This window comes from Urocampus carinirostris, chromosome 16 (genome assembly GCF_059441175.1).
Source record: "Urocampus carinirostris isolate Australia breed hairy pipefish chromosome 16, RoL_Ucar_1.0, whole genome shotgun sequence".
NCBI classification, from domain to species: Eukaryota; Metazoa; Chordata; class Actinopteri; order Syngnathiformes; family Syngnathidae; genus Urocampus; species Urocampus carinirostris.
This window is the reverse complement of record NC_142364.1, coordinates 29572503-29600387: the sequence shown is the minus strand read 5'-3', so window position 1 is coordinate 29600387 and position 27885 is coordinate 29572503. Positions and strand designations below refer to the sequence as shown.

Genomic DNA, 27885 nt, shown 5'->3' with positions numbered 1-27885 from the left:
TTGTGGAACCTGGTGGTCCTGCACCGCACACTGCAGTACCTCTTCCCATCTGTTTGCTGTTAAAAAACGTCATATTGAAATATAATATTGTGAATGTGCTTCATTGCTGTTGAGATTGTCATGATTGTTTTCTGTTATTAGTGTCAATAAATTTGTTCAAACCACCAAACCTCTTCCTAGAGGCTAGCAGAGTGAACAGTCCCTGATGGGGGTGAGAGGGGTCCCTGATAATGTTCTTGGGATAGGCAGCGCTTCTGGCCAATGTCCTGAATGGAGGGAAGAGAAGTCCCGATGATTTTCTCTGCTGTCCTCGTCACCCTCCTCACACTACCCCAGTCGGAAGCGCTGCAGCCTCCACACCACACAGAGATACAGCTGGTCAGGATACTCTCTATGGTGCCCCTGTAGAATGTGATGAGGAAGGGTGGGGGCAGGTGGGCTCTCCTCATTCTCCGCAGGAAGTACAGGACTGCTGTGCCCTCTTCACCAGTGATGCAGTGTTCACGGACCAGGTGAGTTTGTTTGTGATGTGCACCCCTAGGAACTTGATGCTGCTGACAACCTCCACAGCCTTGTTGTTGATGAGAAGTGGGGCATGGTTGGGCTGGTTTTTCCTGAAGTCGATAATGATCTCTTTAGTTTTGTCAACATTCAGGACCAGGCTGTTGTCCCTGCACCAGCCCACCAACTGCTCCACCTCCTCTCTGTAGGCCAGGTCGTTGTCGTCCCTGATGAGGCCCACCACTGTTGTGTCGTCCGCAAACTTCACGATGTGGTTTGTGGCTGACCTAGGGACGGAGTCGTGTGTCATCAGGGTGAACAGCAAGGGGCTCAGGACACAGCCTTGGGGGGAGCCCGTGCTGAGGGTGATGACATCGGAGATGTTCTGACCAATCCGCACTGACTGGGGTCTGTCAGTGAGGAAGTCCAGCAGCCAGTTCCGCAGGGGGGTGTTGAAACCCAGGAGTCTCAATTTGTCTACCAGGTGTTGTGGGATGATGGTGTTGAATGCTGAACTGAAGTCCAGGAACAGCATCCGCACATGGGTGTTCTTCTCCTTTAGGTGTGTCAGGCTCAGGTGAAGCGCAGAGGAGATGGCATCCCCGGTGGAGCGGTTTGTCCAGTAGGCCAACTGAAAGGGGTCGAGTGAGGAGGGGAGACTGGAGGTGATGTGCTCTTTAACCAGTCTCTTAAAGCACTTCATTATGATGGGAGTCAGTGCAACGGGCCAGTAATCGTTCAATGACAAGATCTGTGGGTTCTTTGGCACTGGGATGATGGTGGCAATCTTGAAGCATGATGGTACCGTGGCTTGGTCTAGCGAGGTATTGAAAATGTCTGTTAGTACACAAGCCAGCTGATCGGCGCACTCCCTAAGGACCCGCCCTCGAATGTTGTCCAGACCTGGAGCCTTCCGTGTGTTGACCCTTCTCAGGGTCTTCCTCACGTCAGTTGAGTCCAGGAGGAGTGCTCTTTCGTCCTGATGTGGAACCTCTTTCGCTGCAGGGGTGCCATTTTGTGCCTCGAACCTCCCAAAGAAGTTGTTGAGGTCATTCAGAAAGTCCATGCTAGTGTCCTGCACTGGGGCGGTGGTTGGCTTGTATCTGGTGATGGCCTGAATGCCTTTCCACATATCCCTGGTGTTGGTTGTGCTGAGGAAACAGTCCTGGATTTTTTGACTGTGCGATCGCTTTGCTAGTCTGATAGCACGGTTCAGGTTAGCCCCCGCTGATCTCAGCGCCTCCTCGTCACCAGATTTAAAGGCAAGGTTCCGTGCCTTTAGCAATTTGCGTATCTCAGCAGTCATCCAGGGCTTCTGATTGGCACGGGTGCAGATGGTTTTGGTATTGCTGACGTCTTCTGCGCATTTACTGATGTAGGCTGACACAGACATGGCGTACTCATCTATGTTTATTTTGTTGTTGTAAGTGGCAGCCATAATTTTGCTATTATGGCTCTTTAAAAATTGCGCCAATTGTAAACCCTGTTTTTTTCCGCTGTATTTGTAAAGCCATATCATCTACAGTAAATACTAATATGTTAAGTTTGGCAGAATAATGAAGCTGTCTCATGGGTGATAACTTAATCTTTTTCAAACAATGTCTAAAGCAAGTTAAATATCATCATCTAAGAAAGTCATTCAACCAAGGCGGCTGGCCAAGGTAGGGCATTACTGATATGTAAATAAGCCTGCTCTTGGTTGGTTTGTAAATTTGCTGCCACAGTCGGAAAAGGGTGGGAAAAATAACTGCAAAGTTTCATGTTGACATGGCAGGTATTCTTTTTTTATAACAAACAAGTAGCAAACTGATCTCAGCTAAATTCTTTCTCTTGTGACCCCCACGCAAATGTATTCTAACCTCCCCAATGGCATGTATAAACTTCTAACCTCTGCCCAGCACAAGCAAACGCAGATGATTCATGGAGGTTGTTGGTAGTACATTCAAAATAGCTCCCTGCAGATCTTTTGCCACAGATGTATAATTCATAAATTCCAAAAGTGCATTACATTCCAAGAGTTGTTTCTTCAACCTCCGCACCCGCTGTCTATTTAGAAAAGATTTGCAACATAGCTACTATGGACCATGAGAAAGTTATGAGAGGTGCAAAGCTTCCCAGGCCAGAATGTGTAACAGTAAAGACTCAAGTCTCAAAATTAGACTGGCGTCAATACTAATTTGGTTTGGCAAATATTTAATAGCCACCTTAACAACCAATCTTACCAAAATTATCAAAAGCAAAAAAAAAAAAGTCATGTAACAGCCTAAAGCAGAAAAACCATGAAACCAATATTACATTACGTGTACTAACAATAATTACTATTTTTTCACATTGCAGGAATGTCCAATAAATCAAACTTGACAATAATTGTATACAGCACTGATGTCAAAAATACAGCCTGTGGTCCGGACCTGGAACGATGGATGATTTAATGTAGCTTGACATACATTTTTGAGAATGCCCAAAAAAATAACCGAGTCTCTTTTGTCCGTCCATCCATCCACCCATCCATTATCTGCATCGCTTATCCTTAGTAGGGTCGCGGGGGTCCTGGAGCCCATCCCAGCTATCTTTGGGCAGGGGTCACCCTGAGCTGGTTGCCAGCCAGTTCCAGGGCACACTAGAACAGTCAATTCGCTCACTCATTCACAACTAGGCACAGTTTGAACCGGCCAATTAACCTGCCATGCATGTTTTTGGAATGTGGGAGGAAACCAGAGTGCCCAGAAGAAAACCCACGCAAGCACGGGGAGAACATGCAAACTCCGCACAGGAAGTTCGATCCCATTACCTCAGAACTGTGCCGCACACGCGCTAACCACTGCGCTGCCGTGCTGTCCCGTCTCTTGTTCATTTCAATCAAAAACTATCTTTAAAATAATATGCAAACAAAATTCTCCATCTAGTTGCTAGTGGGAAGAAAAGGATATACAGTATTCTCAGGTTGCGTAGGCCCAGCCTAGTAGTTGGATTTGATGTAGTTCAATCTTATTACCCATGCAGTGCTAAAACTTGTATTATGTACTTAATTTTATTCATTCAAATCCTTTAAGAGAAAAATGTCCACCCGGTCTCGAACTGAGACTTTTCGCGAATTAGGCGAATAACCACTTCACTACAGAAACACTGAATGATAAAGCATAATACTGAAAATTACGGTAAGATTAACATTTTAAAGTTTTAGGGTGGAAAGTGGATCCGGCCCCATAGCCAAACTGAGTTTGACATCCCTGGTATACAACAACCTTTAAACTAAGGCAAGAGTATTGCCTCAAAATGTAGCAGATTGATGTGAATAATCTTTCAGTCTTCTAAGTGAAATCGATCTGCCACAGAGCATTCGTCTCTTTAAATGTTTCACTATTTTGAAATATGACCGCTATTATAAAGCTACAGATCTTGCCAATGTAGCAAGTTAGTGCGAGCATTAATAAGCGACTGACTGCATTTACATTCAAGAGCAGAGACATGTCTGCAATGACTTTTATGGTACCTTTCGCCCTATTTTCCTCACAAAGCGACAATGCTCAATCTGCAAAAGCAGAGGAAAAAAGTGGCTTTCAGAACATTCCTACTACAATTCACTTTTCACAGAGGAATCACAAGTTCAAAGGTTAACAATATGCACACACACAGGCTCATCAAATATTGCAACGTTTTCAAGGAACATTATTTGATGCAAGTGATCTACACATTTGTGTGTGCTTGTATTCTGCTCACACCCTCATTCTTCACAAGCCTCGAATAGCGATCCAACTTCCTACTTCCAATGATTCATCCTTGACTGGCAGATTGGGCCACCATGTTAATTTCTGTCCGCCTGTGATTTAATTAGTTCTTTTGTGCAAATTTCCGCAGATCAATATGAAGGAAATAAATCATGTAGATTTATAAAATATTTTGGTACAACGAAACTTAACGTGAACATACAAATGAAACCGTTAATGTGGTGTTACTGTAATGGAAAAAATAAAATGGTTTAAGAGGTTAAAAACTAACAACAAAGATCAACAATAACTAATAGAATCCAGACTTAATAGGTCTTTACAGTGCTTCTAATTATGTACGTTTTCTCCTTATTTTGGGTTTATTTTTGTCTTGCTGTAGATTAGAGGTGGTGCACAAAACAGCGTCCAGAGAAGTATCTCTAGTTTTCAAATTGTCAGTCAGCATACTGTATTGTAGAAATTACTTTACAGTGACAAGGAACACTAGAGGTGGGTAGTAAGGAGTTACATTTACTCCGCTACGTTTACTTGAGTAAGTTTTGGGACGTTTTGTACTTCTAAGAGTATTTTTGAATCACTATGCTTTTTACTTTTACTTGAGTAGATTTGTGAACGTGAAAGTGTACTCTTACACCGCTACATTAGCCTACATTAAAGCCATTACTAAAACACCATCCAAGAGTTTGTCTGTCTCTGCTAAGGCGCATTATTTACTTATTTTGTTTCTTTCATTTAGATTTGACTAGTGACTATTTAGATTTGACTAGTGACTACCAGGTGGCACTTGTGAGCAGAGTTAGGAACTTTGTTTTACTGTATTGACAGACATTTGCTTGTTTAGTACATTTTCATTTCCCATCTATTAATCTAGATATTTATTTATTTATTTTTATGGAGCCATTTTAATGAATTATTCATGTATTTAGGGAGCTAATTTAAAATTGTTCGAAACTGTTTTGAAATCATGTATTCTTTTAATTTTTTGATAGTATATCTTATTTTATTTAGTCCTCTAGTTATTTATTAAAAAAAAAAAATAGTTTGACTATAGATATGAAAAAAAAAATATTCGAAAAAAAGAGCCTTTAATATGTCAAAAAAGCAAAAGGATGTAACGTCATCGGCACAAAGTTTGTATTTCAACAAACATATGGAAGCTAAATGTGAGAAAATGGATATTGTACAATGTGATACTCAAAATTTCAGAACAAAATATGTTTTCACCAGAGATTTAGGATCTAGTTTCAGTATAGTCACACACCCTGGTGGTTAAGGGATCCGTGAACCTAAAATGTATACAGCTGTAGCCCAGGGGTCAGGAACCAATGGCTAGTGAGCTATATATGGCTCTTTTAAGTAGTACATAAGAATCTGAAATTGGAATTGTGTTTATTTTGTTTAGTTGTTTAATACTAACCCGATTGACTATACATGTGAAGCCAAAACAGCACTGGTGGTTCAGTCCAGTGTATAAAGGACAACATTTCAACGACTGTTTACAGTCAGGGTGTCACACCAACAGAGCCTGTTTTAGCTGCAAATCGCTAAATAATCCTTTATATGGAAGCTCATTAAACAATTTAGGTTCACTGTTGAGACACTTAATGATGAAAACTTACAGAACAAACTTTAACCCAAAACAAACGTTTTACCCTGACACTCTAGCAAAGCACCTAGCGCAGTTTGATAGGATGAGCGATAGGAATGGGCGGAGCTAAACACTGGACAGGACGCGCGCAATCTTTCTCCTTTGCTAGTGCTGTCTGCACTAATGTAATTACTTTAGTATCTTGGTTTACAGTATTTTGTGACATTTTTACAAAAGAGCTTTGCCTGTGCCTTGTTTTGAAACCACTAATAAGGACAAAAATGATCCCCAACACTCTTAAGTAACTGCGGGAAATTTTAAGTGATGTATTTATATTGATGTGGGACACAGGCTCTGGCATTATTATCATTATTTAATTCTACCCAGGTCATATCCCTCGAGAGGGGTGACCGATACTTATTATTTAATACATTTTACAAAACCATCAAATGTCACACAGTGAAATAAAATGCTCAAAAGAATTAACTTTTGTCTGGAGAGTGGGTTTGGAGGATTGGTTGAATTTTGTCTTAAAATATATGGTGTGGCTCTTTCTCCCCCAAAAATCTGAATATTTTTGCTTTATGGTCCTTTGGGTCAAAAAGGTCCCCGACCCCTGCATATATATGTATGTATATTAATTTCAATATCATTATTTTTTTCTCTATTCCACAGAGGCTTTCCCCAACCAAACAGAGTACAAATACTTGAAACCTGTCATTTAAAAAAAATCAGTGTGTAAAGAAGTATTTCCAAGAACTTTCAACTAATACATGAGAAAAAAGGAGAAATAGTATGGATCAATGGTGCATAAAAAACCCTGTCTTATGGCTTTCATACAAACGTTTGTTTCAACTGAAATTACAAGTAGATATTTATTTTACAATCATAAGGGAACAATTTACATTTTTTAACAAATCACAGAATATGTTTATCAAGTTGGGGATTGACTATTCGCATTGTTCTATTCAATTTTATCAATATAAGTCTCATGCATTGTATAGCTTATATTAAATTAATTTGTAGATCAGCAAAAGAAATAGGGCATTGACATCTTTTGAAATTTGATTCTCAATAATAGTAAGTGTCATTATATAAAAATCGATACTTTTTTTAGGTAAACTGATTAAACGATGTATGCTGTAATTTCCAGCTTTATATGAATTCCAAAGAATTAATGATTGATGGACATGGTATTCCACCTCGGGGTGTTCCTCATACCAGAATACTTAACATTTAAAGTATAATAGAAACTTATGTGACACATAATGGGCGGCTTGTCCTTCCAAAGGAAGGACATAACACTCCATTCAATGACCACATAAGAATATAGTAAATAAGAACGTGCAACAATTACATAACACATCTTTAATAAGTTAAGGAAACCATTTCCGAGGGTCAAATACAATCAGAAATGTATAAACATTGATTTGGTTGGCAGTGTAAATCTAAATATATTTTTTAAATTTGTGCACAGGTAGTGATCATGAATATGCAAAAATACGATTTTAGACATTATGGAACAAGTAGATGATAACAACAAAATAAACTGGAAAGACACCTTAAGTAATTCTAAATAATAACAGATTTAAAAAATCCCCAAAAGAAGTGCATGCATACCTCCACAAAAAACTCAGTTGCAGGGAAAAATGGCTACCTGAACAATTTGTTTTCTACTTATATGGTTATTTTTCTACTTTACCCACTAATTGAACTTGGGGTCAAAGGTTAACTGCAATACCAACATAACGTAAATGAACTTAAAACACATAACAGCTGTTGTACAGGTGTGCAAAAAGTATGTATGACACCCTTACCTGCAACATGCAGAAGTTAAATACCTTGCAGACACATATGTTTTTCGTGACAAAAATAAAGTAAAAAATAAAGCTTAAAATGTGATCCAAAACAGGGAAAAACTATTGACCCATTGTGTTGTTTCGAACCCCCGTTTGGGGAAATACTTTAGTGTGTGTGTGTGAGAGACAGAGAGAGAGAGTAGAGAGAGGGGAGAAAGTGAAAAGAATGAAGGAGGGTCGGACAGGAAGGAGTTGACAATGTAGAAGTGGAGCAAGAGTCAGAACAGAAAGAACAAATAACTGTTTAAAATTCAGACCCTTATTCAGATACTGCATAAAACAAAAATGCACATGTGACTCTTGATAATGAGGCTTATTTGAATAGCATAGATTTAAATACAGTACAGTGGGTGTGTAGAGGCCAGGAGTTGTGCTTTCTTGTTGGTCTGGTTGGTTAACTGTCTGTACTGAAGTCAAGGGAAAGAATGCGGGGCCCATTAAACACAATAAAGAGACAGTGAGAAATACTGTGAGAGAATGATAGACAGATAGAGAGCCATAAAGAGAGAGAGATAGAAGAAAAAGGGGAGAGAGTTTGACTGCCTTTATGTGCAAGAGATGTGAATGAGAACTAATCGCTGCACATTAGCAGTTATTTGAGTGTTCCAGCAACACTTTTTTGGGGGATGCAGTTTCATTAATGGACATAAAATCTTTTACCTTGTATTAATAGCATAATCCAGTCACACTCTGGCTAAAACTATAGAGATTGTACTAGATTTTAATTGTATCAATATATCACATGTTTCCATTGTTCCACTCACCATATTTACTACTAAAAACAAACATTTGGTTTATGTCTTATGCTACACAACTATTTGCAAGGCCAAAGTCAAAATACTTTCAGGCCAGTTTTGTGTGACTTTGATGAGTAAATTTCGAACATTTACATGTAAAATATTCATTTATTTGTCAGCCTGTTTGTTTAAGTATGTATTTATTCAGCATAAAAAGGTTTCGAATAAAGTATGACACTGTATGAATGAATGAATAAATAATTGCTTTTTAAATATTCATTCATTCCAGAAAGACAAACCAATATATATTTTTTAGCTTTTTAGGTCTCTACTACTGGCTGACAGAGTGGCGAAACTGAATTGATTTTCATTTTCAGTTCAGCCAACTTTCATTAGCAAACTAGTTTAACAATTTACCCTTTTCCCCCAATGACATTTTTTTTTTTAAATCTACACACTTTCAGCTAAACGTGTTTGAAATTAAGCGCATAAATCACTCCAAGCACTTCGTTCTTGTGTTAAATATGTTAGCTTTGTCGATCTAGTGTTACCTTAGCAATTAGCCAGATTATTTGGCTTTCCTCCTCATTTCTTCGTGAGAACGATACTCGACATCCGTTCTTCGGTTATTTGCTGACTCAGATGCGACATGTTTCGCTATACTAATAACCTCTGAATTATTGTTACTTTCTGGCTGGTTCGTTGTAAGTAGCACCTATCTTGAATTAACTTTTCCAAACTGCAAGGCAAAATTGTTTATTTTGATATAGGAATACATACAAAGACCTCAACAACATAACATTTCATAATACGGGGTAAAAAACATGAGAATTATTAAGAAAAGTCAGTGATCCTTCTCTGTATCGCAGTATACTTTTCACGGTTTCGCTACTTTGCAGATTTTCATCGAGCATTGTGTTCTAAATTCTGATTGGCTAAACAGTAGCGCTGCGCCTTTTCAGTCTGTGCATCAATTATGTTGCAGTCTAAATTATACATATACATAAAACAGCTTGATGAACCTACAACACATAAGCTTAAATCTTTGTCAAAAGCCATCATGTCAACGAAACGCTCCGGAATCGACAAAAGTAGCAAAAGGCAGACGAAGATGCTTTCTATTTCCCAAAAACGTTTTTCACGTGCTAATGGAAGGAAAAAGCATTTTTACACCAATTTTTGTATTCCAGTAATGTCTACATGATTGATGGCGACAAAATATCATCTGAAGTAAAAAAGTGAACCTATAGTGCAATCTAGCCGCGCAATTGTTTTCAAAATGTGACCCACTCCGCCGAATTGAGTCACAAGACGCAACAATCTATTTTTAGCTACAGGCCGATAACTGAGAGAAATAAGAAAAATAATTTAAAAAATTATTTTTTACACTTTTCTCTATTTTGAAAGACATGACATTGGAAAACACTCCCTGAGTTTCATAATCTATATAAATAGGGAAAGTGACAAAAACAGCGATTAAAGTTCAATATTTCTGATTAAAAAAAAAAAAAAAAAGTTATTTTAATGTGTTCTTAAATATATATATATATATATATATATATATATATATATATATATATACATATATTTTATATAATTATAAGTGCTGAAATGTCTTTCAGTCTGCTGTTATATGTGTACAAATTAAACTTAACATTTTTAAATTAAACTTTTAAAATTAGACTATCCCTTTAACTGTAAACCATTTGGGATGTGGAGATTAGAATTCATGCGTTTGTTACCTCCAGTCTCGATTACTGTAATGCACTACTCTACAGGCTCCCGAAGTCAAAATTCAAGAGCCTTCAGCTGGTACAAAATGCTGCAGTGAGGCTTTTAACTAAGGCAAGAAAGTTTGATCACATTACCCCGATTTTAGCTATACTTTTTGGCTCCCTGTTAGCTTAAGATGTGATTTTAAGGTTCTGTTGGTAGTATAAAAATCATGCATGGATTTGCTCCCTCATATCTTTCAGATTTAATTTCCCCCTGTGTTCCAGTCCGGAGCATTCACTCTGAAAATGCCGGTCTACTAGTGATCCCAAGAAGAGATCCGCAGGTTCGAGAGCATTCTCCATTCAGGCCCCGGTGCTGTGGAATGCTCTTCCCCCTGAGATTCGATCTGCAACTTCAGTGGAAATGTTTAAATCTAATCTTAAACCGCACTTCTATTCTATAGCATATGAATAACCTATATTTCATGTTGAAATTTCTGTGTATTATTTGCCCTCATGTAGGTTTTAGATCAGGGGATGGTGACATAATAGTCTGTGGTTTGCAATAATCTGTGGTCCGTGCAGCCCTTTGAGACTCTTTGGTATTAAGGGCTATACAAATAAACATGACTTGATTTGACATTTGAATTACATCACACCAAAAAAAAGCAAAGACAACTTAAAACGTTTTCTTAGGTCTCTGATCGGAAAAAAGTTTGATGGGGGGGCCCTAATTCAAAGGGATATATTTTCAAAATAGTTTGTCATAAAGCTTTGACAATTGCATCCATTTAAAGCTCATTTCTTAAATATTCAATTGATGCCAAATACCCAAATTTGATACTTGTCTCACTGGGACTCTTTTCGGTAGATCGGGTCACAAATTACAATGTACAGTAAAGTCAAGTCACATTTATTTATATAGCCCTTAATCACAAAAATGTCTCAAAAGACTGCACTGGATTACAATTACACCATTACTTGATCTTAAACCAAAGAAGTTATTTGTAAAAAAGGTGTATAAAGTACAGTAATTCTATTTGTTTTATGGAATCTTCTCTTTACCTTAACACTTTTTACGCCACATCTTTGTTTTCCAATAAAATCCACATGATGGTGACAATCTATTAATATATCATCTGAAGTAAAAACGTGGCTATTGCCTGAATTGAAAGTGCAATATAGCTCCAAGAGTCATTTTTAAAATTATAATTTGACAGTACAAGTTATTTATAGCAAATAAATATGTATATAAAGTACAGTACTTGTTACACAAATGCTTGAGCCTGGAAATAGGGTTTGTTTTTTTGGTTTCAATGTATAATACTTGGCTGGTTTGGACTATCAATGTTTTTATTTGGAACACTACCCACGCGGAGAAAAGAGGGGTATTTAAACCAAGTATTTTAATGGATCTTGCTGGACCCAGATTTCCCATTTTTCTATGCCTCACACATAGAGAAAACTTGTAGTAATTACTACTACAAGGGCTTATCACATTTCAGCATTAACAGACACGTTTTGACTCTACCTGAGAGAATGCAGTCGAGAACCAAAAGCAGACGGTTAGATGCTAACAGCTGATACTGAGTTGACTGTCAGCATTCCTTTAACTTGGCAAGACACTTTCACTTGCATGACTGATTGCCACATTTATTATTTTGCAGGATGCCGCATGGACGCTTTGGATATTATACGCACTGCCGAGCATCTGAGCCATTTTATGAGAGTAATCATTCCATTATGATTGGTTTACGACCTTTTGTAAATTCAACCAGTGGACATAATGAACCTGTGCCGTTTGTTGTTTTTATGTAACAAGTTCTGACATATCCCAGTAATTGCATATGTGTCAAAGAAAAAAAAAAGGACTGGATTAAAAATGTCAAACTTAGCTACACTCTTGAATAGACTTGCCTGAACAAATAACTGAAACTAGAATGATTGTTTTATGATATGTATAATTTTTGACAGCTATAAGATTGCTGAAATACGATTGTACCTGTTGAAAAAGAAAACAAATAAAAATAAGCGACGTTTCTATCTAGAGGCTGTTTAGTGTAATATAATATGAGCTTTGGTCAAATAAAATTGTAATACAAATGTGACTCAAGTGAATAAAAATATCGTATTTCCTGACCTAAACAAACCCAAATCGGCCATAAATTTGAAATTGACCCTTATAACCTGGTGAACTTTGTATACTTAAAAACACGGTGGGTAAAATTGGAAATGCATGCACTATTTATATGCATGTGTTACTACAGAAAGCTTTATTTATGGATTTGTGCAAGTTCGATGAATCAAAAAACATTGCAATGCATTGTAGTCAGCGGAAATTGACGTGTGCACCAACATGTAACCACTAGGCTACCACTGATGCAGATATTCAGACCATTTTCACTCACGGTGCCAGAAACAGATATTAAAGAATGGAGAAAACAGAATTGTGGTCCTTAAAGATATAATTAAGCGCAAATTCTGATTCATCAACGAATACACCAGAGAATTGTTTCCCTCATCTTCCTATTTTTGGGTATATTCATTTCTTTCAGGACAATATTTTGGTTTCTCCTATATCTTGCACCCTAAGTAAAAATAGTCTGATAATGAGATTTGATCAATTGCTTTTTTGTATACAATATGTATCATTATTGGTCTAGTGGTTAGGTTATGACATTTTCTTTGTTACCATTCGTTTTAGCTAAATGTTGTTGCCACAGGTTCACAAAATTGTCGTGGTTGATGGTGGACGCATCAGGTTAGCACTGCTCGTTCTATGCGTTTATACTGTCATTGGCGTCGGTTATAAGAGTATTGTTAATTATTAATTTTACAATTCTAACCATTTTAACATAGTTAGAAGTAAAGCAGCCGAGTCCTGCCATGGCCGGGCATTATACCGGCGGGCGGAGACGTAACTGCGTGAGATTCTTGCTCAAAGATGTTGTGGCAGTTTCGGAGGGAATGTCAAGGACGGATTTTATTAACAAGTTTGTTGAGAAGATTCTGAAGTTTAAAAAGGAGGAGGTATATGCTGTCATAAAATTGACTTCTGGCAAAGGCTTTGATGTGAGTTTTGAAACGGCAGCTCTTTATCAAGAGTTTTGGAATCGCTTTGAGGGAGTGAGGTCCCAGTTTTCAGGATTTACAGTGGAGAAGCTGACTGATAATACTAACAAAATTGTCGTTGTTAGAATGTTTAGTGAAATGATCAGTGCTGATGACGTCTGTTATTGGTTGAGTAGATACTGCTCAGTAAAAGGCCAGGCTATGAAGGTGAGGTGTGAGAAAGGCTATTGGAATGGTGCCTGGAGGGTACCAGTCCAACTACGGCAAGATCCTCAGGGCTTTCAGGGACTGAAACAAATTCCGTCGACTATATTCCTGGGGGAAAACCGTGGCTTTATCCACTATCAAGGGCAACCAAAACTCTGTCGCAAATGTGGTGAGCATGGGCATCTGGCTGAGGTATGTGATCGAATTTTTTGTGGAAAGTGCAGAACAATTGGACATTCCTTTGAGGAATGTAGCAATAGCAGAAAATGCAATCTTTGTGGAGAAACGAATCACCTCTTTAGAAACTGCCCGAATTCGTTTGCTAACAAATTGAAAGCTAGGAAGGCAGTTAACAAAGACAACAAAGACAATGAAATGATGTCAGACAACATAGATAATGAAGTGAATAAATGTCACAAAGACAATGAGGTGAATAAAGATAACAAAGACAATGAAATTATGTCAGACAACATAGATAATGAAATGAATAATTGTCACAAAGACAATGAAGTGAATAAAGGTAACAAAGACAATGAAATTAATAAAGTCATGGAAATACAAAATGGAAATGAACAAGAAATTAATGAAGTTATAGAAATACCCAATGAAGATGAACAGGAAATGAATAAAGTTATGGAAATACCCAATGAAATTGATCAAGAAATGCACAAAGAAATTGGACAAGACAAACAAATTGAAAAAACAGATGTACCTACCAAAACCCCTGGAGCAGAGACCAGAGAATCAAAATTGAAACAGGAAGAACCTGGAAATTCAAATTCGATTTCTCATAAAATACCTGAATTTGGACATGACAAACGAATAGAAAAAGCAACTGCCACTCCGAAAACACATATTAATCAGGAAGGGCCTGGAAGAGAGTTCAAATTAGCAAATTTGTTTGCTACGCCATTGCCGGGATTTGGAGAAGACAAACAAATCGAAAAGGCGAATGACTCTCCAAAAACCCATACGGGCACTGGAAAGAGGAGTAAAAGTAAGACAAAATTGGGAGTGGTGAAAAAACCAGAAACAAAGATAAGAGATTTAGAAGAAAGCCGATTGCCGGTGAATAAGCCCACAAGGGAACTGTATGAAGTTGAGACGGAGGAAGTCGGGGAGGGAAAAAACCTGACCCTTAGTGGGCAAGGAAGTAAGAGACCCCTTGATAGGTCCTCTGGCTCACCCCCTAACCCAGAAAAAAGGGGAAGACCTGGAACCACAGACAGAGAGTCAGAGGGTCCCAGAGTTTTCCCCGGTGAGTCTCAAAATGAGGTACTACTCTTAAGTGATGTGTCTGACACAGGTGACACCCTCGATGATCTCGATGATCACCAAAGAATGGACTCAGATCCCCCAGTTTTGTCTAACTAGTTTAAATACTTTTACAACAATTATGAACATTACATTCTCTACTATCAATGTAAGAAGTGTGAGATCAAAGGTTAAGGCTCACAGTGTTTTATCGTTTTTAAAAACTATCAGAACGGATGTGTTTTTACTACAGGAATGCTGCATCCCCTTTCTAAAAAATTATAAACAGTGGGAAGAGATTTGGCCATATCCGTCATTATGGAGTGGCTCGAATGAAAACCGTAACGATGGGGTAGCCATTTTAATAAACAACCCTCAACTCATCATAAAGGGGAGTACTGTGATGAGAGACGGACGCGCAATCTTAGCAAGACTTTCTTATATAGGGAATGATTTTAACCTCATTAACATATACGGCCATGCCGACAGACAACTCAGGTACGAACTTTTAGAGGACATCCAGTCGTATATGCTAGGCCATCAACCACTAATCGTGGGAGGAGATTTTAATTGCATCTTAAGTAGGAAGGATAGAAAGAGGAATGATGAGGAGTTTAAAGTAGATAAAACATCAACTTTATTACAAGACATGTGCCGGACATTTAAACTGGTGGACTGTTTCAAATCCATACATCCAGGAGAGGAGGGCTTCACCTGGTTCAGTAGTGACAATGCCAGAGCCTCTCGAATAGACTACATATTTACGAGGGGTTTAGCACAGAGTGATGCAAGATTAATTCCAGTTTTTTTTTCGGATCACTTGCTACTGTCCTGCTCTTTCTCATTTCCTTCAGGTATGACTGTTGGGAAGGGTTTGTGGAAGTTAAACTGCTCCCTGCTGGAGGATGAGGCTCTAGCCGCACAATACAGGGAGCTGTACAAAGACTGGCAGACCCTTCAAGACTCGTATGATTCACGAGCACAATGGTGGGAAATGACAAAGAAACGAACACAGACCTTTTTTAAAAATGCAGGGAAAAACAAGAAACTCAAAGAGATGAAACGCATGTCGGGACTACAAAGAAGACTCCAACGCTATTTCATCCTAACAGAAAAGGGGATGGACTTTAATGATGAAATCAAAGAGACCAAACAAGAACTAAACGATTTGGCGGAAATAAAGAGCAAAGGCATCATAATAAGAAGCAGAGAAAGAGAAATAGAAGAAGGGGAAAAATGTACACGCTACTTTTTTAAAAAAATTATGGGCAAAAATGAGGGGATTTTTAAACTTCAAAACGAAAACGGGCAAATAACAAAGGAAAGTAGTGAAATAACCAGATTGGTCGAAGACTACTACAAAAAAATATTTGAAAAGAAAGAAACATATGAGAATGAAATGGGGCATGTATTAGATCATATTTCAAGATCAGTGCGTCAAGACCCCTTTTTAACATCGGACTTTACCCAAGACCAACTGAATGATTGCATAAAGACTATGAAAAAAGGCAAATCACCCGGGGAGGACGGACTCAACCTCGAATTTTACCGGACTTTTTGGGATATTTTAGCACCAGATCTGTTAACTGTTTTTAACGAATTTTCCAGTCGAGACCATATGCCGGACAGTTTCAGAATCGGGATAGTTACTCTATTGCACAAAAAAGGAGACAAAATTGACTTAAAAAACTGGCGACCCATAACGCTTTTAAACGTAGACTGTAAAATTTTCAGCAAGCTTCTAGCAACACGAATGTCTGTTGTCTTGGGAGACTTGGTTGATCCAGACCAAACCTGTGCCATTGTGGGAAGGAAGATCAGCGACAGTCTCATGCTGATCCGTGACACCATTTGTTATGCAAGAGACAGAAACATGCGACTAGCGGTCCTAAACCTAGACTTTGAAAAAGCCTTTGATCGAGTCTCGCACCAATACCTCTTCAGGGTATTGCAAAAATGTGGTTTCCCCCAAAAATACATCAATTGGGTAGGACTGCTATACCGAGACATCTACAGCAAATTCATGATTAACGGGAATTTATCGGAAGCAATCGAGATCAACTGCGGTGTACGTCAAGGTTGCCCTATGTCTCCCCTTCTCTATGTTCTTTGCATTGAACCTTTGGCACAAATGTTAAGAAAAGATAGATTTGTCGAAGGCATCAATATCCCAGGAAGTGGGGGACAAATTACCAAGTGTGTTTTGTACATGGATGATTTTAATATTTTGTGTACTGACCGCGCATCTGTTGAAAGAGCCCTTGACTTGACTGACCTGTTTGGGAGGGCGTCTGGCTCAAGGCTAAATAGAGAAAAATCGCAAGTGAAGTTTTATGGAATGTGGAAAGAGACAGAAAAGGCAGGACTCCCGCTGACGGTGTTAAAGACAGACCAGAAAATCCTAGGGGTAAAATTCAATGCGGATGGAGGAGGCGAGACCAACTGGGATGACGTGACAAGGAAAGTTAAGCAAAAACTTGTTTTTTGGTCACTAAGAAAAATGACAATAGAGGGGAAGGTCCTAATCATCAAAGCGATCATCCTCCCAATGCTTTTGTCAATCAGTTTAATTTTTATGCCTAAAAGAAACGTGCTGTTACAAATGGACCGAGCCATCTTTCGCTTTGTCTGGGGCTCAAAGTGGGAAAGGATAAAAAGAGATACAATGAAAAAGAAAAAGGAAAAAGGGGGGAAAGGAGTGCCTGACCTCCAGCTTTTCCTGGGAAGCAAATATGTCTCTCTCCACTTCCAAAACGCTGTGGGCCCACCCAACAACCCGAAAAGTCAAGCAATGACCCGTTTTTGGATGGGCTCATATTTGCGGAAGCTAAAGCTTGTACCAAACAATCGTTTGATTCCAGTTTCGTTTAACTTGCCACCAACACATCTCTTTATTCGGGCTTTTTTGAAGAAGTTTGATTTGGAAACACAAGAATGTCACACTTTACAAAACCACAGGGCCCTTATTTCTATTGTGCAAGAGCGAGCTACAGTAAGCCCTGTGCGGGGGCTTGCGTTTGGCGATTCCACAACGGTTTGGAGCAACGTCAATCATCCTGCCCTCCCAAACAGACTACGAGACTTGTCATGGATGGTGGCTCATGAAGTTCTCCCAGTCAGAGCTGTAATGCACCACCGAGGAATGTCAGCGACTTCGACTTGCCCTCGACCTGGCTGTGGCGCCCAGGAGTCGGTGAGGCACCTTTTTTGTGAGTGCAGCGCTGCCAAGGTCTTGTGGACAATGGCCGAACAACTAGGAAAGTTCCCGGACTTGCCAGCAGGAGAGGTCCCTGATGCACAGTACGTGCTTTACGGGGTGAGTCGGTCGAGGAGACATCGGAACGACTTTGCCAGGGACTGGCTCACTCTCGCCGCCATCAAGGACGCCATCTGGACCTCCAGAAACCTGCTGGTATGGAGGTGCAGGCAGATCCCCCCCGTGGCTGTGCTCCAAATGGCTGCAGATACCATACAATCTGCGAGCGGCGGGCCTAGGACGCAGCCATAAAGAAGACTCGTCTGTACCCACCCGGAGGGGGGAGCCGGAGCTACGCTGTGGGAGTCCCGGCAGCAACGGCCTGGGTTGTGGAACCCAGAAGGGAGAGGACCCACGCAGAAGGGAAAGGACCCACACAGAGGACTGGAAGAATGCTGCTTGGGAGGGTAGGATGGCAGAGCTATGCCCTTGCACAATAGTATTGCCTTTTACACGCTGGTTAACTACTGTTAAAAGAAAATAACTCTGAAATTGTTTAATTGATGTTGGAAATGTCAGGAAAAAATGTTAAAACGTCATATCGTCACGTCATATTGTCAAATATAAAAAATTGTGAATATGCTTGATGGCTGTGTTTTGCTGCTGTTGGTGTCGGTGGATTTGTTCAGACCGAGAACAATCGACTTTGGCCTGGACGGATCTATTGACACTAACAAAGATGTTATATAATGAAATTGTGAATATGATAGATTTTCGAGAAGGTTTGTTCAAACCTCACTTTATGTTTGCTGTTTAAAACGTAATATTGGAATATAATATCGTGAATGTGCTTAATTGCTGTTGAGATTGTCATGATTGTTTTCTGTTTTTAGTGTCAATAAATTTGTTCAAACCAAAAAAAAAAAAACAAAATCTATTGATTGCTAATAAGATTTTCGAGAAGGTTTGTTCAAACCTCACTTTGTGTTTGCTGTTAAAAACGTAATATTGGAATATAATATTGTGAATGTGCTTAATTGCTGTTGAGATTGTCATGATTGTTTTCTGTTTTTAGTGTCAATAAATTTGTTCAAACCAAAAATTTTCTTTGATATTATTCGACTGATCTATCATTCCAGTAATATATACATTGTGTGCAACGGTCATCCATTTTACATATAGTAGCGCTTACTGTAGTTTTGATCCACTATATGAAAATATAAATCACAAAAGGCTATTTTTAGGGGTGTTGCCTTATAATCCAGTGCAGTGTGCCTCATCTGTATTTTAATTCTCATAAGAACAGTTAAAACTATATTCGTGGCTTCAGAGACCTCCCACCAAACAGTTATAAAAAAGAAAATGTACAGATTCCTTATCTGAGCACAGTACATAGTACAGTCATAACCACCCTTTGACTCAACAACAAGGAATTTAGCTTTAAATACCTTATAAAAAATACAAACAATTCAAATAATGATTTGATCCTTCCATGTGTTAAAACATAATCCACAACACACAAAGGAAGTAAAATGTGCAGTGGTAAGTAAACGAAACCCCCGGCTTGTTTACCTTCCGTTTCTTATCTGATTACTAGAATTTCTCAATGATGACCCAATCGTGACCCTTGGTTACGCTATGTTAATATGATTTCAAGTGCAAGGTGTTTCGTGGTTCCAGGTCAGATTGGATTGGATTGGATTGGATTGGATTGGATAGATAGATAGATAGATAGATAGATAGATAGATAGATAGATAGATAGATACTTTATTCATCCCCGAAGGGAAATTCACATTTCCAGCAGCATCCCTGAGCTGAGAACAGTACAATAATAAAGCCAAAAGAATACAATATACAAATAACCAGTGTGACGTGCAAATGCCCACTGTAGCGTGTTATATAGCGTAACTAAATAGTGCTACACAGAATACATATTGCAGTAAGATTCGGTAATATCCAATGTAGGTGGTGTGGTTTAATGTGGGCCTTTACTTGGGTCTAATATAAACATGTTAGGAGCGGTTTATTTCCCAGTCACCTTGAGCAGACCAACATTCACAAGCAGTAGTTAATGGTCATTATTCAATCAACAAAATTATTATACTATTTTTTAACAATATCATAACAGTATAGTCGAGCTTTTCCTCCCAAATTGTTTATATCTGTTAGCAGAATTGTTTTAACTGCATCCGTACAGCATACATACTTGTCGACGTATGTAATTGTATCATATTTTATACAATTTTTAGCAAAGCTATTTCAAAATGATCGTAAATGATCGAAATTTATTAGACGTATAATTTTTCAATCTTTGAGAACAAATTATTTTATTTCATTACAGCATATGCCATTTTCTCAGGCAGTTCTGCACATTGGTCTAATTCTTCAATTACTAACGCTTTATTTGGATATCGAAGAATAATTCATATATTCAGGTTACAGAATATAGAGTGCTTGTGATAAGTGTTCACTGTAAACAGCACGCATCTATGAAATTATTTGACAATCTTAATTGTCACAAAAGTAAAAGTCACTTTTGAAATTTTTATCAGCTTACCAGCTTTGTTCTTAAAGGGGGATTGTGTATTATTTAGCACTTTCTAATGTTAAAAAAAACGTTGATTATATAACTATGTTTTTTTTAATTTTTTTTTTTTATACTTGTAGTTCGAGAGATTTCCATTCATTTTACAAACATGAACCTCACCTAGAGGGAGCTGACATGATTGTCCATTATGTTTCTGCTACGGGTACCCCAAAAAGCAAAAACCCTTACAAAAAAATTGGAAGAAAAATGGTGCAGTTTGGTCACTTTAAGTGAGCGTAGTTTCTATTCTTTTTTTTTGTGCTTTTTAGCACAGGTTTTTGCTTTCACTACACAATAGAGTGACATCTACAAGACACTGTCTCTTTTAGGTTAGACCTTTTTTTTTTTTGCACCTGGGTTAAAACATTTTGTTTGGACTGACCTGTACGCAATCGTGTCGTACAGGGCTGGACAAGAACAATTAGTGTTTGTGATAAATTATTAGTAATGTAAACTGAAATTATTTGTCAAGGTCGAGAAATTAGCATGTGTTTTACATAACATGAGGCTCACCTTGCGGAAGCTGACATAATTGTCTGGCATCTTGCTACTACAGGTAACCGGCCCTCTCCCAAAAAAAAAAAAAAAAAAAAAAAAAAAAAAAAAAAACCCTTGCGAAAGGCTGGGCAAAAAGTAAGAAAAAGAATGTTGCAAATTGGTCACTTCTCGTCTGTAGTTTGAATTCTTCTTTGTAGCACTTGTTTTCCATTGCACTACACAATACAACGACATCTAATGGTTAAATATTTCACAGTGCCCCTTTAAATAGTCACAAGTCCAGACATTTGCATTTATTTTGCGTAACATGAGCCTAAACTAGGGAGAGCTGACATAATTATCTATCATTTTGCTGCTACAGTAAAAAATAATTGAGCAAGGCTGGGCAAAATAAAGAAAATGGTGCAGTTTGGTCAGTTTTTTCTCCGTAGTTTGTATACTTTCTATTGCTTTAAAGCACTCATTTTAGTTTGCAAGACACAATACAACGACATCTAGTGGTGAAATAATACACACTGTCCCTTTGACACAAACATAACTCCATGTTGTGGTTGTTTTTAAACGGCTGTTCTCATTTATATATTCGGACAAATTATTCTTTAGCTGTACATGTAACCAGCCATGACGACACCCACAGTTGTAAAACTTTCTTACTTTCCAGAGCTGTATTTTGTCTACTCAGCAAATATTAATGGTTAAGCTCAGCAAAAGTTTCGAAAGTTAAGACCCATACAACACAGTCGACATGGACCTCACTTTCTCAAGTTTCAGGAAAACCTCCTGAAGTTTCAACTGAGAAGTTTAAGCAATGAGCTCTTACCTGTTGCTGATTTCTCTGCGGTGCTGTCTTCAACAGTCTGACAGGGTTGCGTTACTTCGCCTGTGACAAGTTTGTGTTGTGGGCGGGTCGCATGTACACCTGCCGCATTCCGCCATTGCGTGCATGAGGTAAGGAGGAAGATGACGTCACTTGCGCATGCTCAGTGAGATTTACTCAAACGGGTTAGAGCTATAAGGACCATGGCATGAACACTGAGGCACACCCTCCGTCAAAATGTTTAAATTTGTATTTCATTAGTTTCTTATGTTTGTTTTTTTAGAGCTTAATTTACACACCTTTAAATAAATTATGATTGAAATGTTGTCAGTCTACAGTTGAAGCATTTTGATTACACATTCTTGCTAATTAAATGGCTGTTATGAATCAAAAGACTGTCCCCCTAGTCCAGTGGTTCTCAAATAGTGCGGCCCTAACTCCTGGGTGGGGGTGCGTGAGGCCCTGTCAAGGGGTGCACGGGCATGTTTGACCTCTGGGAGCCTTTTTTTCCTGTTTTTTTTAATTTTCCCAGAATGAAGTGAAATTGCAACTCCATAACAGTGGGGAGCAGTGACGCTGTCATTGTTCTCATCAAGTTATTGAGTATTATGTGTAGATATGAAGTGGAGCAGATCCTCAAGTGATCCTTTGAAAACCCGGATGAGGAGGCAGGTTAATGAGACCAACAAAAGTCACCTAATAAAAGCTAAGACGAGGACGTTTGATGAAGCGTACATACCGCTTCACTGCGACCACGGGGGTGGAGACGAGACAAGTGTCTTTACTAGTGATAGCAAAATGAAGCCCCATAAAGCAGTAAAGCCCTGTAGGGAAATGCTACACACACATACACACACACATGTGCGCGCACAATCACACACACACACACACGTGGGGGCTTCAAGATGATTCATCTCCTCGATTACGCCATCATGTGAAGAGAAAAATGTATAACATCCTTGGTGTATGCAAAACAATGTGTTCTGAATACCAAAAAATATATGTGAAAACTGTATTAAGAGCAGAAGTCAATGGAAGGAGACCAAGAGGAAGGCCGCGATTGACGTGGATGGATGGTGTTATGAGTGCACTGCAGGAAAGAGGTCTAAATATAACGGAAGCTAGAGCTCTTGTTGGTGATAGAAAGGAGTGGAGAGGTGTTGTGAAAGGATAGTGGGATTGTGGACGCGTTCTTAAGGATGGGCTGGGCACCCGTATGATGCGGCAGGGGTAAACCAGTGAAAGCTGTCGGGCCCAGCTGTTGAACAAAAGAGTGTTGTGTCACCCTGACCCGAGTGACATGGCCGCTTTCTGGTGTCCCTTTTCATCTGGAGGGACGAAAGCATGACCAATTTGGGTGCCGAGGTGCCTAACTTATTTGGGTGTTTGGGCAATTGGGTTGGCCATGGTCCAAAAATGTTTGTGTGTTTTTTTTGCTATTTATTTCCTTTTTATTTTCTTTGTATTTGTATGTATGTGTCTTGCTGTCGGTCACCCCCCTTGAGGGATATGACCAAGGTAGATAGATAGTATTAAGAGAGTAACAGAGTAAGAGTGTATCATGAATTTGTTCTGTCTTATTTTGTGCTAATGCTACAAGTGAAAATGTCAAATAAGACAGTAAACTAAAGTGCTCATTCATTTTTATTCAAAAACAATTTTTTAAAAATTCAAGTTTTTGGACCTAGTCGTTGTTTTTTCTTTTTGCAAAGAAAAAAAACTCTTTCACATAGTACACATGTTGTCTTGGGTGGATGGGGTGCACGAGGATTACTTCTTCCTTGGGGGGGGCGTGGCAGAAAAATATTGAGAATCAGTGCCCTAGTGCCCTATAGATTGTACAAGTTTTTTCATGTTTACTCAATATTTGATTCCAGGTTTTATACATCTGATTCATTGGTCACATGCCACTGCCATCAATGCTGAGGTCCGGCTCATCTCTGAAGAGCGGAATGGTGCTCTAAAGTGAAAATCAACAGTGATCATGAGATGAAGGTGCTGTATCTCGTTTCAGATCAGGAGGCTTCACCTGCTACTGGTATCCATGAAATCCAGTACTATCTGTTGAACCCCTACTTAAAAAAAAAGAAAAAAACAGCCTGGAGAGAAATGGGCACCACCAGGCTGTTTTTGCCCAAGACACACCACAGACAAGCCTCAGGATCCGTGAACTGTGAACAATCATTAGTACATGGCGCATTATTCTGCTACTTATTAAATGCACATTATAATTTACAGAGTCCTTTAGTTACTAAACAGTCCTTCATCTCTCATACAATCCTTGCTCCGACATCAAAATCTTTTTACTCATTCAATGCCAGACTTTTCTCTTAAATGGGAAGTGGGGGTGGCGGTCAATTCTTACCAAATGGACTCATTTTTCAAAGCCAAAATTAATTTTGGTTTTGTTGCTAAATAGTAGTAGGACATAAGGTATACAAAAAAGCTTGAACTCTCAGCTTTCATTTGAAAAAATGGATGTTTCTAGCTTTTACCATTGTATAGTAAACAACAATTGACCAATGCTCATTTCCAAGAAAACGTCTCTTTTTGTGAAAGGATGTGCTTCAAGCAGAACTCTCACTTCGATGCTTTTTTTTTAATTATATTTTTTTCCATTTGTTATACCTCCAGTATTTCAACAAGGCTTTCCATAAACACAAGATCACTTTGCTTGCAAAATAACATTTTACTGCTAGAACACTGAACTTATGAATGAATGATCCATGAAGTTTGCAAGAAATTTTCAGCCCCCAATGCTTCCTGTGATCACATGATTTTGCTCACTAGGGGGGCGCCCAAATACTCTCAATCACTTAAAAGATGAAACAAAACAACACGAAGAAGTGGGGTATCCTTGAGGCATGGACAAAGATCTGATCAACACTTTTCCTTCCATCTAGTGGTAACTAAAAATATTTCCAGAGGCTTAATACTGATCAGCAACGGCAAAGCGTTTGGAATATTTTTTTAAATAAAAAGATAAAATGAGATATTTTTATTATTCTTTTCTTATCATATTATAACAGCAGCATGGCGGCTGAGTGGTTAGCGCATCAGCGGCACAATTCTGAGGCTTTAACATTCCTGTGTGGAGTGTGCATGTTCTCCCCGTGCTTGTGTGGGTTTCCTCTGGGCACTCCAGTTTCCGCCCACATTCCAAAAACATGCACATCAGGTTAAGTGGCCAGTCCAAATTGTCCATAGATGTGAGTGAGCGAATAAGTTGTCTGTCTTTGTGTGCCCTGTAACTGGCTGGCAACCAGTTCAGGTTGTCCCCTGCCCACTGCCAGAAGATAGCTGGGATGGGCTCAGCACCCCGCGACCCTACTCAGTATAAGCGGTGCAGATAATGGATGGATGGATAATATTATAACAGGCATGGGCTTGATGGTGATCACTATAGACAAGTTATCATGCATTTTGTTTATAGAAAACAGCATCAGTGGGTGACTGGTTGGTATAGCTGCCTCATGGTTCAGAAGTTTTTGATTCAATTTCCAGCTCCAATCTTACTGAAAAGTTTATGTCTGACTTTTGAAAACAAAAGATACAAAGTGTAATCATTGACATAATATCGCTGACAACAATGGTCCCAGCTGATGGATTTTAACATTTTTTCCCCGATTCACTCCATGTAAAAACATGAAAACTGTCATGATTACCCAAGTGGAGCCACCTGGGGTAATCATGGGGTGCGCTGGAATGTGCTTCCTGATTGGTCAATGCTCCCTATTTAAACGCGTTACGCTGAGAACTCTGTGTCGGAGGATTCCTTCTGTACCCCGTAAGACTCTCCCGATTACCTGTGCCTTGTTTACCTGATTCTGTCTGCCTGCCTACCTGCTTCCGTCCGACGCTACGATCTTCTCTTCATTCCTGGTAAACTCGACCTGCTTCCGTCCCACGCTACGCCACGACGTTGCTGCTGACGTTCGACGGTCACCGTGTTTCCCGCTAACCCTTACGCTTCCCCAAATAAAGAATTGTACGAACGCTCTGGGGTCTCCTGCTCTGTTCTGGTCTTCCCTGACAGAATCCTCCGACCAAGAATGGACCCCGCGTTCGTACATTTGCCCCCTGACCACCATGAAAGCCTGAATCAGCAGCGCAATTCCTGTTCAGAATGTGCAGTTCGGCAAGTCCTTTCCGACGTGGCGAAATTGGCCAAGGCACCTCCGGCCGAATGACTGCGCAATGACTCTCATGCCTGCCTGTTCGACTCCCATGCCTGCCTGTTCGACTCCCATGCCTGCCTGTTCGACTCCCATGCCTGCCTGTTCGACTCCCATGCCTGCCTGTTCGACTCCCATGCCTGCCTGTTCGACTCCCATGCCTGCCTGTTCGACTCCCATGCCTGCCTGTTCGACTCCCATGCCTGCCTGTTCGACTCCCATGCCTGCCTGTTCGACTCCCATGCCTGCCTGTTCGACTCCCATGCCTGCCTGTTCGACTCCCATGCCTGCCTGTTCGACTCCCATGCCTGCCTGTTCGACTCCCATGCCTGCCTGTTCGACTCCCATGCCTGCCTGTTCGACTCCCATGCCTGCCTGTTCGACTCCCATGCCTGCCTGTTCGACTCCCATGCCTGCCTGTTCGACTCCCATGCCTGCCTGTTCGACTCCCATGCCTGCCTGTTCGACTCCCATGCCTGCCCGTTCGACTCCCAAGCCTGCCCGTTCGACTCCCAAGCCTGCCCGTTCGACTCCCAAGCCTGCCCGCTCGACTCCCAAGCCTGCCCGCTCGACTCCCAAGCCTGCCCGCTCGACTCCCAAGCCTGCCCGCTCGACTCCCAAGCCTGCCCGCTCGACTCCCATGCCTGCCCGCTCGACTCCCATGCCTGCCCTGAGTCTGCCTGTACTGATTTTGTCCCGTCTTTCCTCTCCTGTCTTGTCTGTTCCCTTTCCGCTCCCCGGAGTCCGACTCTTCTGAATCTGATCCCCCCTGAGTCCGACTCTTCTGAATCTGATCCCCCCTGAGTCCGACTCTTCTGAATCTGCCTGTCCTGTCTGATTCTTCCTGTCCTGAGTTGACTCTCCTGATTTTCCTGTGTTACTCTGTGACGTGCTGTGGGTTTATTTTTATTTATTAATTTTTTTCCTGGGGAACTTCTGGAGCCGTTCCTTGAGGGGGGGGTTCTGTCATGATTACCCAAGTGGAGCCACCTGGGGTAATCATGGGGTGCGCTGGAATGTGCTTCCTGATTGGTCAATGCTCCCTATTTAAACGCGTTACGCTGAGAACTCTGTGTCGGAGGATTCCTTCTGTACCCCGTAAGACTCTCCCGATTACCTGTGCCTTGTTTACCTGATTCTGTCTGCCTGCCTACCTGCTTCCGTCCGACGCTACGATCTTCTCTTCATTCCTGGTAAACTCGACCTGCTTCCGTCCCACGCTACGCCACGACGTTGCTGCTGACGTTCGACGGTCACCGTGTTTCCCGCTAACCCTTACGCTTCCCCAAATAAAGAATTGTACGAACGCTCTGGGGTCTCCTGCTCTGTTCTGGTCTTCCCTGACAGAAAACTATTTTGTCACGGAGGTGTTATAAATTCCTTCTCCAAGTCTGCTGTCGTAGTAGCTAAATGTTTTCTGGTCCTGCTCCACAGTATTGCTGCTCTCGAACAAGGATATAAACAATATGTAGGCGATAATCAGTATTTACTAGCGCCATAGTCGCAGTGATTAAAGTTTCTAAGGTCAGAACTAGAATCTTGTAAAGACAGTTTACAGGTTAGGAGTGGAAGCTCCTGAAACCACGTGTTGGTTAAACAGCAGCAGGTTGCTAGGTTCTTGGCCTAAACGCAAAATATCTCCACGTTGTTTAAAACTGGTAACCGCGCCTCACATTCTTCCGTGCGCAAACAGGAGAAACACACCCAATCCACAGGTTGTTAACTTCAGGTGTGGATATTGCACTGAAAAAATACTGTATATATTTTATTAACTTTAAATGCAAAAAAAAATCCAAATTTGAAGTGAAATTTACAAAAAAAACACTTCTCAATAATCTGTGTGTGTGTGTGTGTGTGTGTGTGTGCGTGAGTGTGTGTGAGTGTGTGTGTTTGTATGTAACGCATAGGCTCTGAATCGGCTGAACATATTTTCATGAAAATGTTCACAGT

The 27885-nt window shown here is 40.0% G+C and overlaps 1 protein-coding gene across 6 annotated transcripts in view; it reads right to left on the bottom strand.

Annotated features, from left to right (window-relative positions):
* LOC148351000 (uncharacterized) overlaps positions 1-21789 on the bottom strand; it is an 86000-nt gene extending 64211 nt beyond the window's left edge. The window contains exon 1 of one of the 6 annotated variants that reach the window (XM_088319840.1): positions 21764-21789. Coding sequence is in view for 3 of the 6 variants with exons in the window: in XM_088319838.1 (XP_088175964.1) it covers positions 7635-7643 (9 nt within the window). In the remaining 3 variants the exon portion in view is untranslated. Of the gene's footprint in view, positions 1-7634; positions 7762-21763 lie in introns of those variants that run through there. The other 5 variants (XM_088319843.1, XM_088319841.1, XM_088319838.1 and 2 more) reach the window with 5 other exon arrangements.
* Between the last annotated feature and the right edge of the window lie 6096 nt (positions 21790-27885).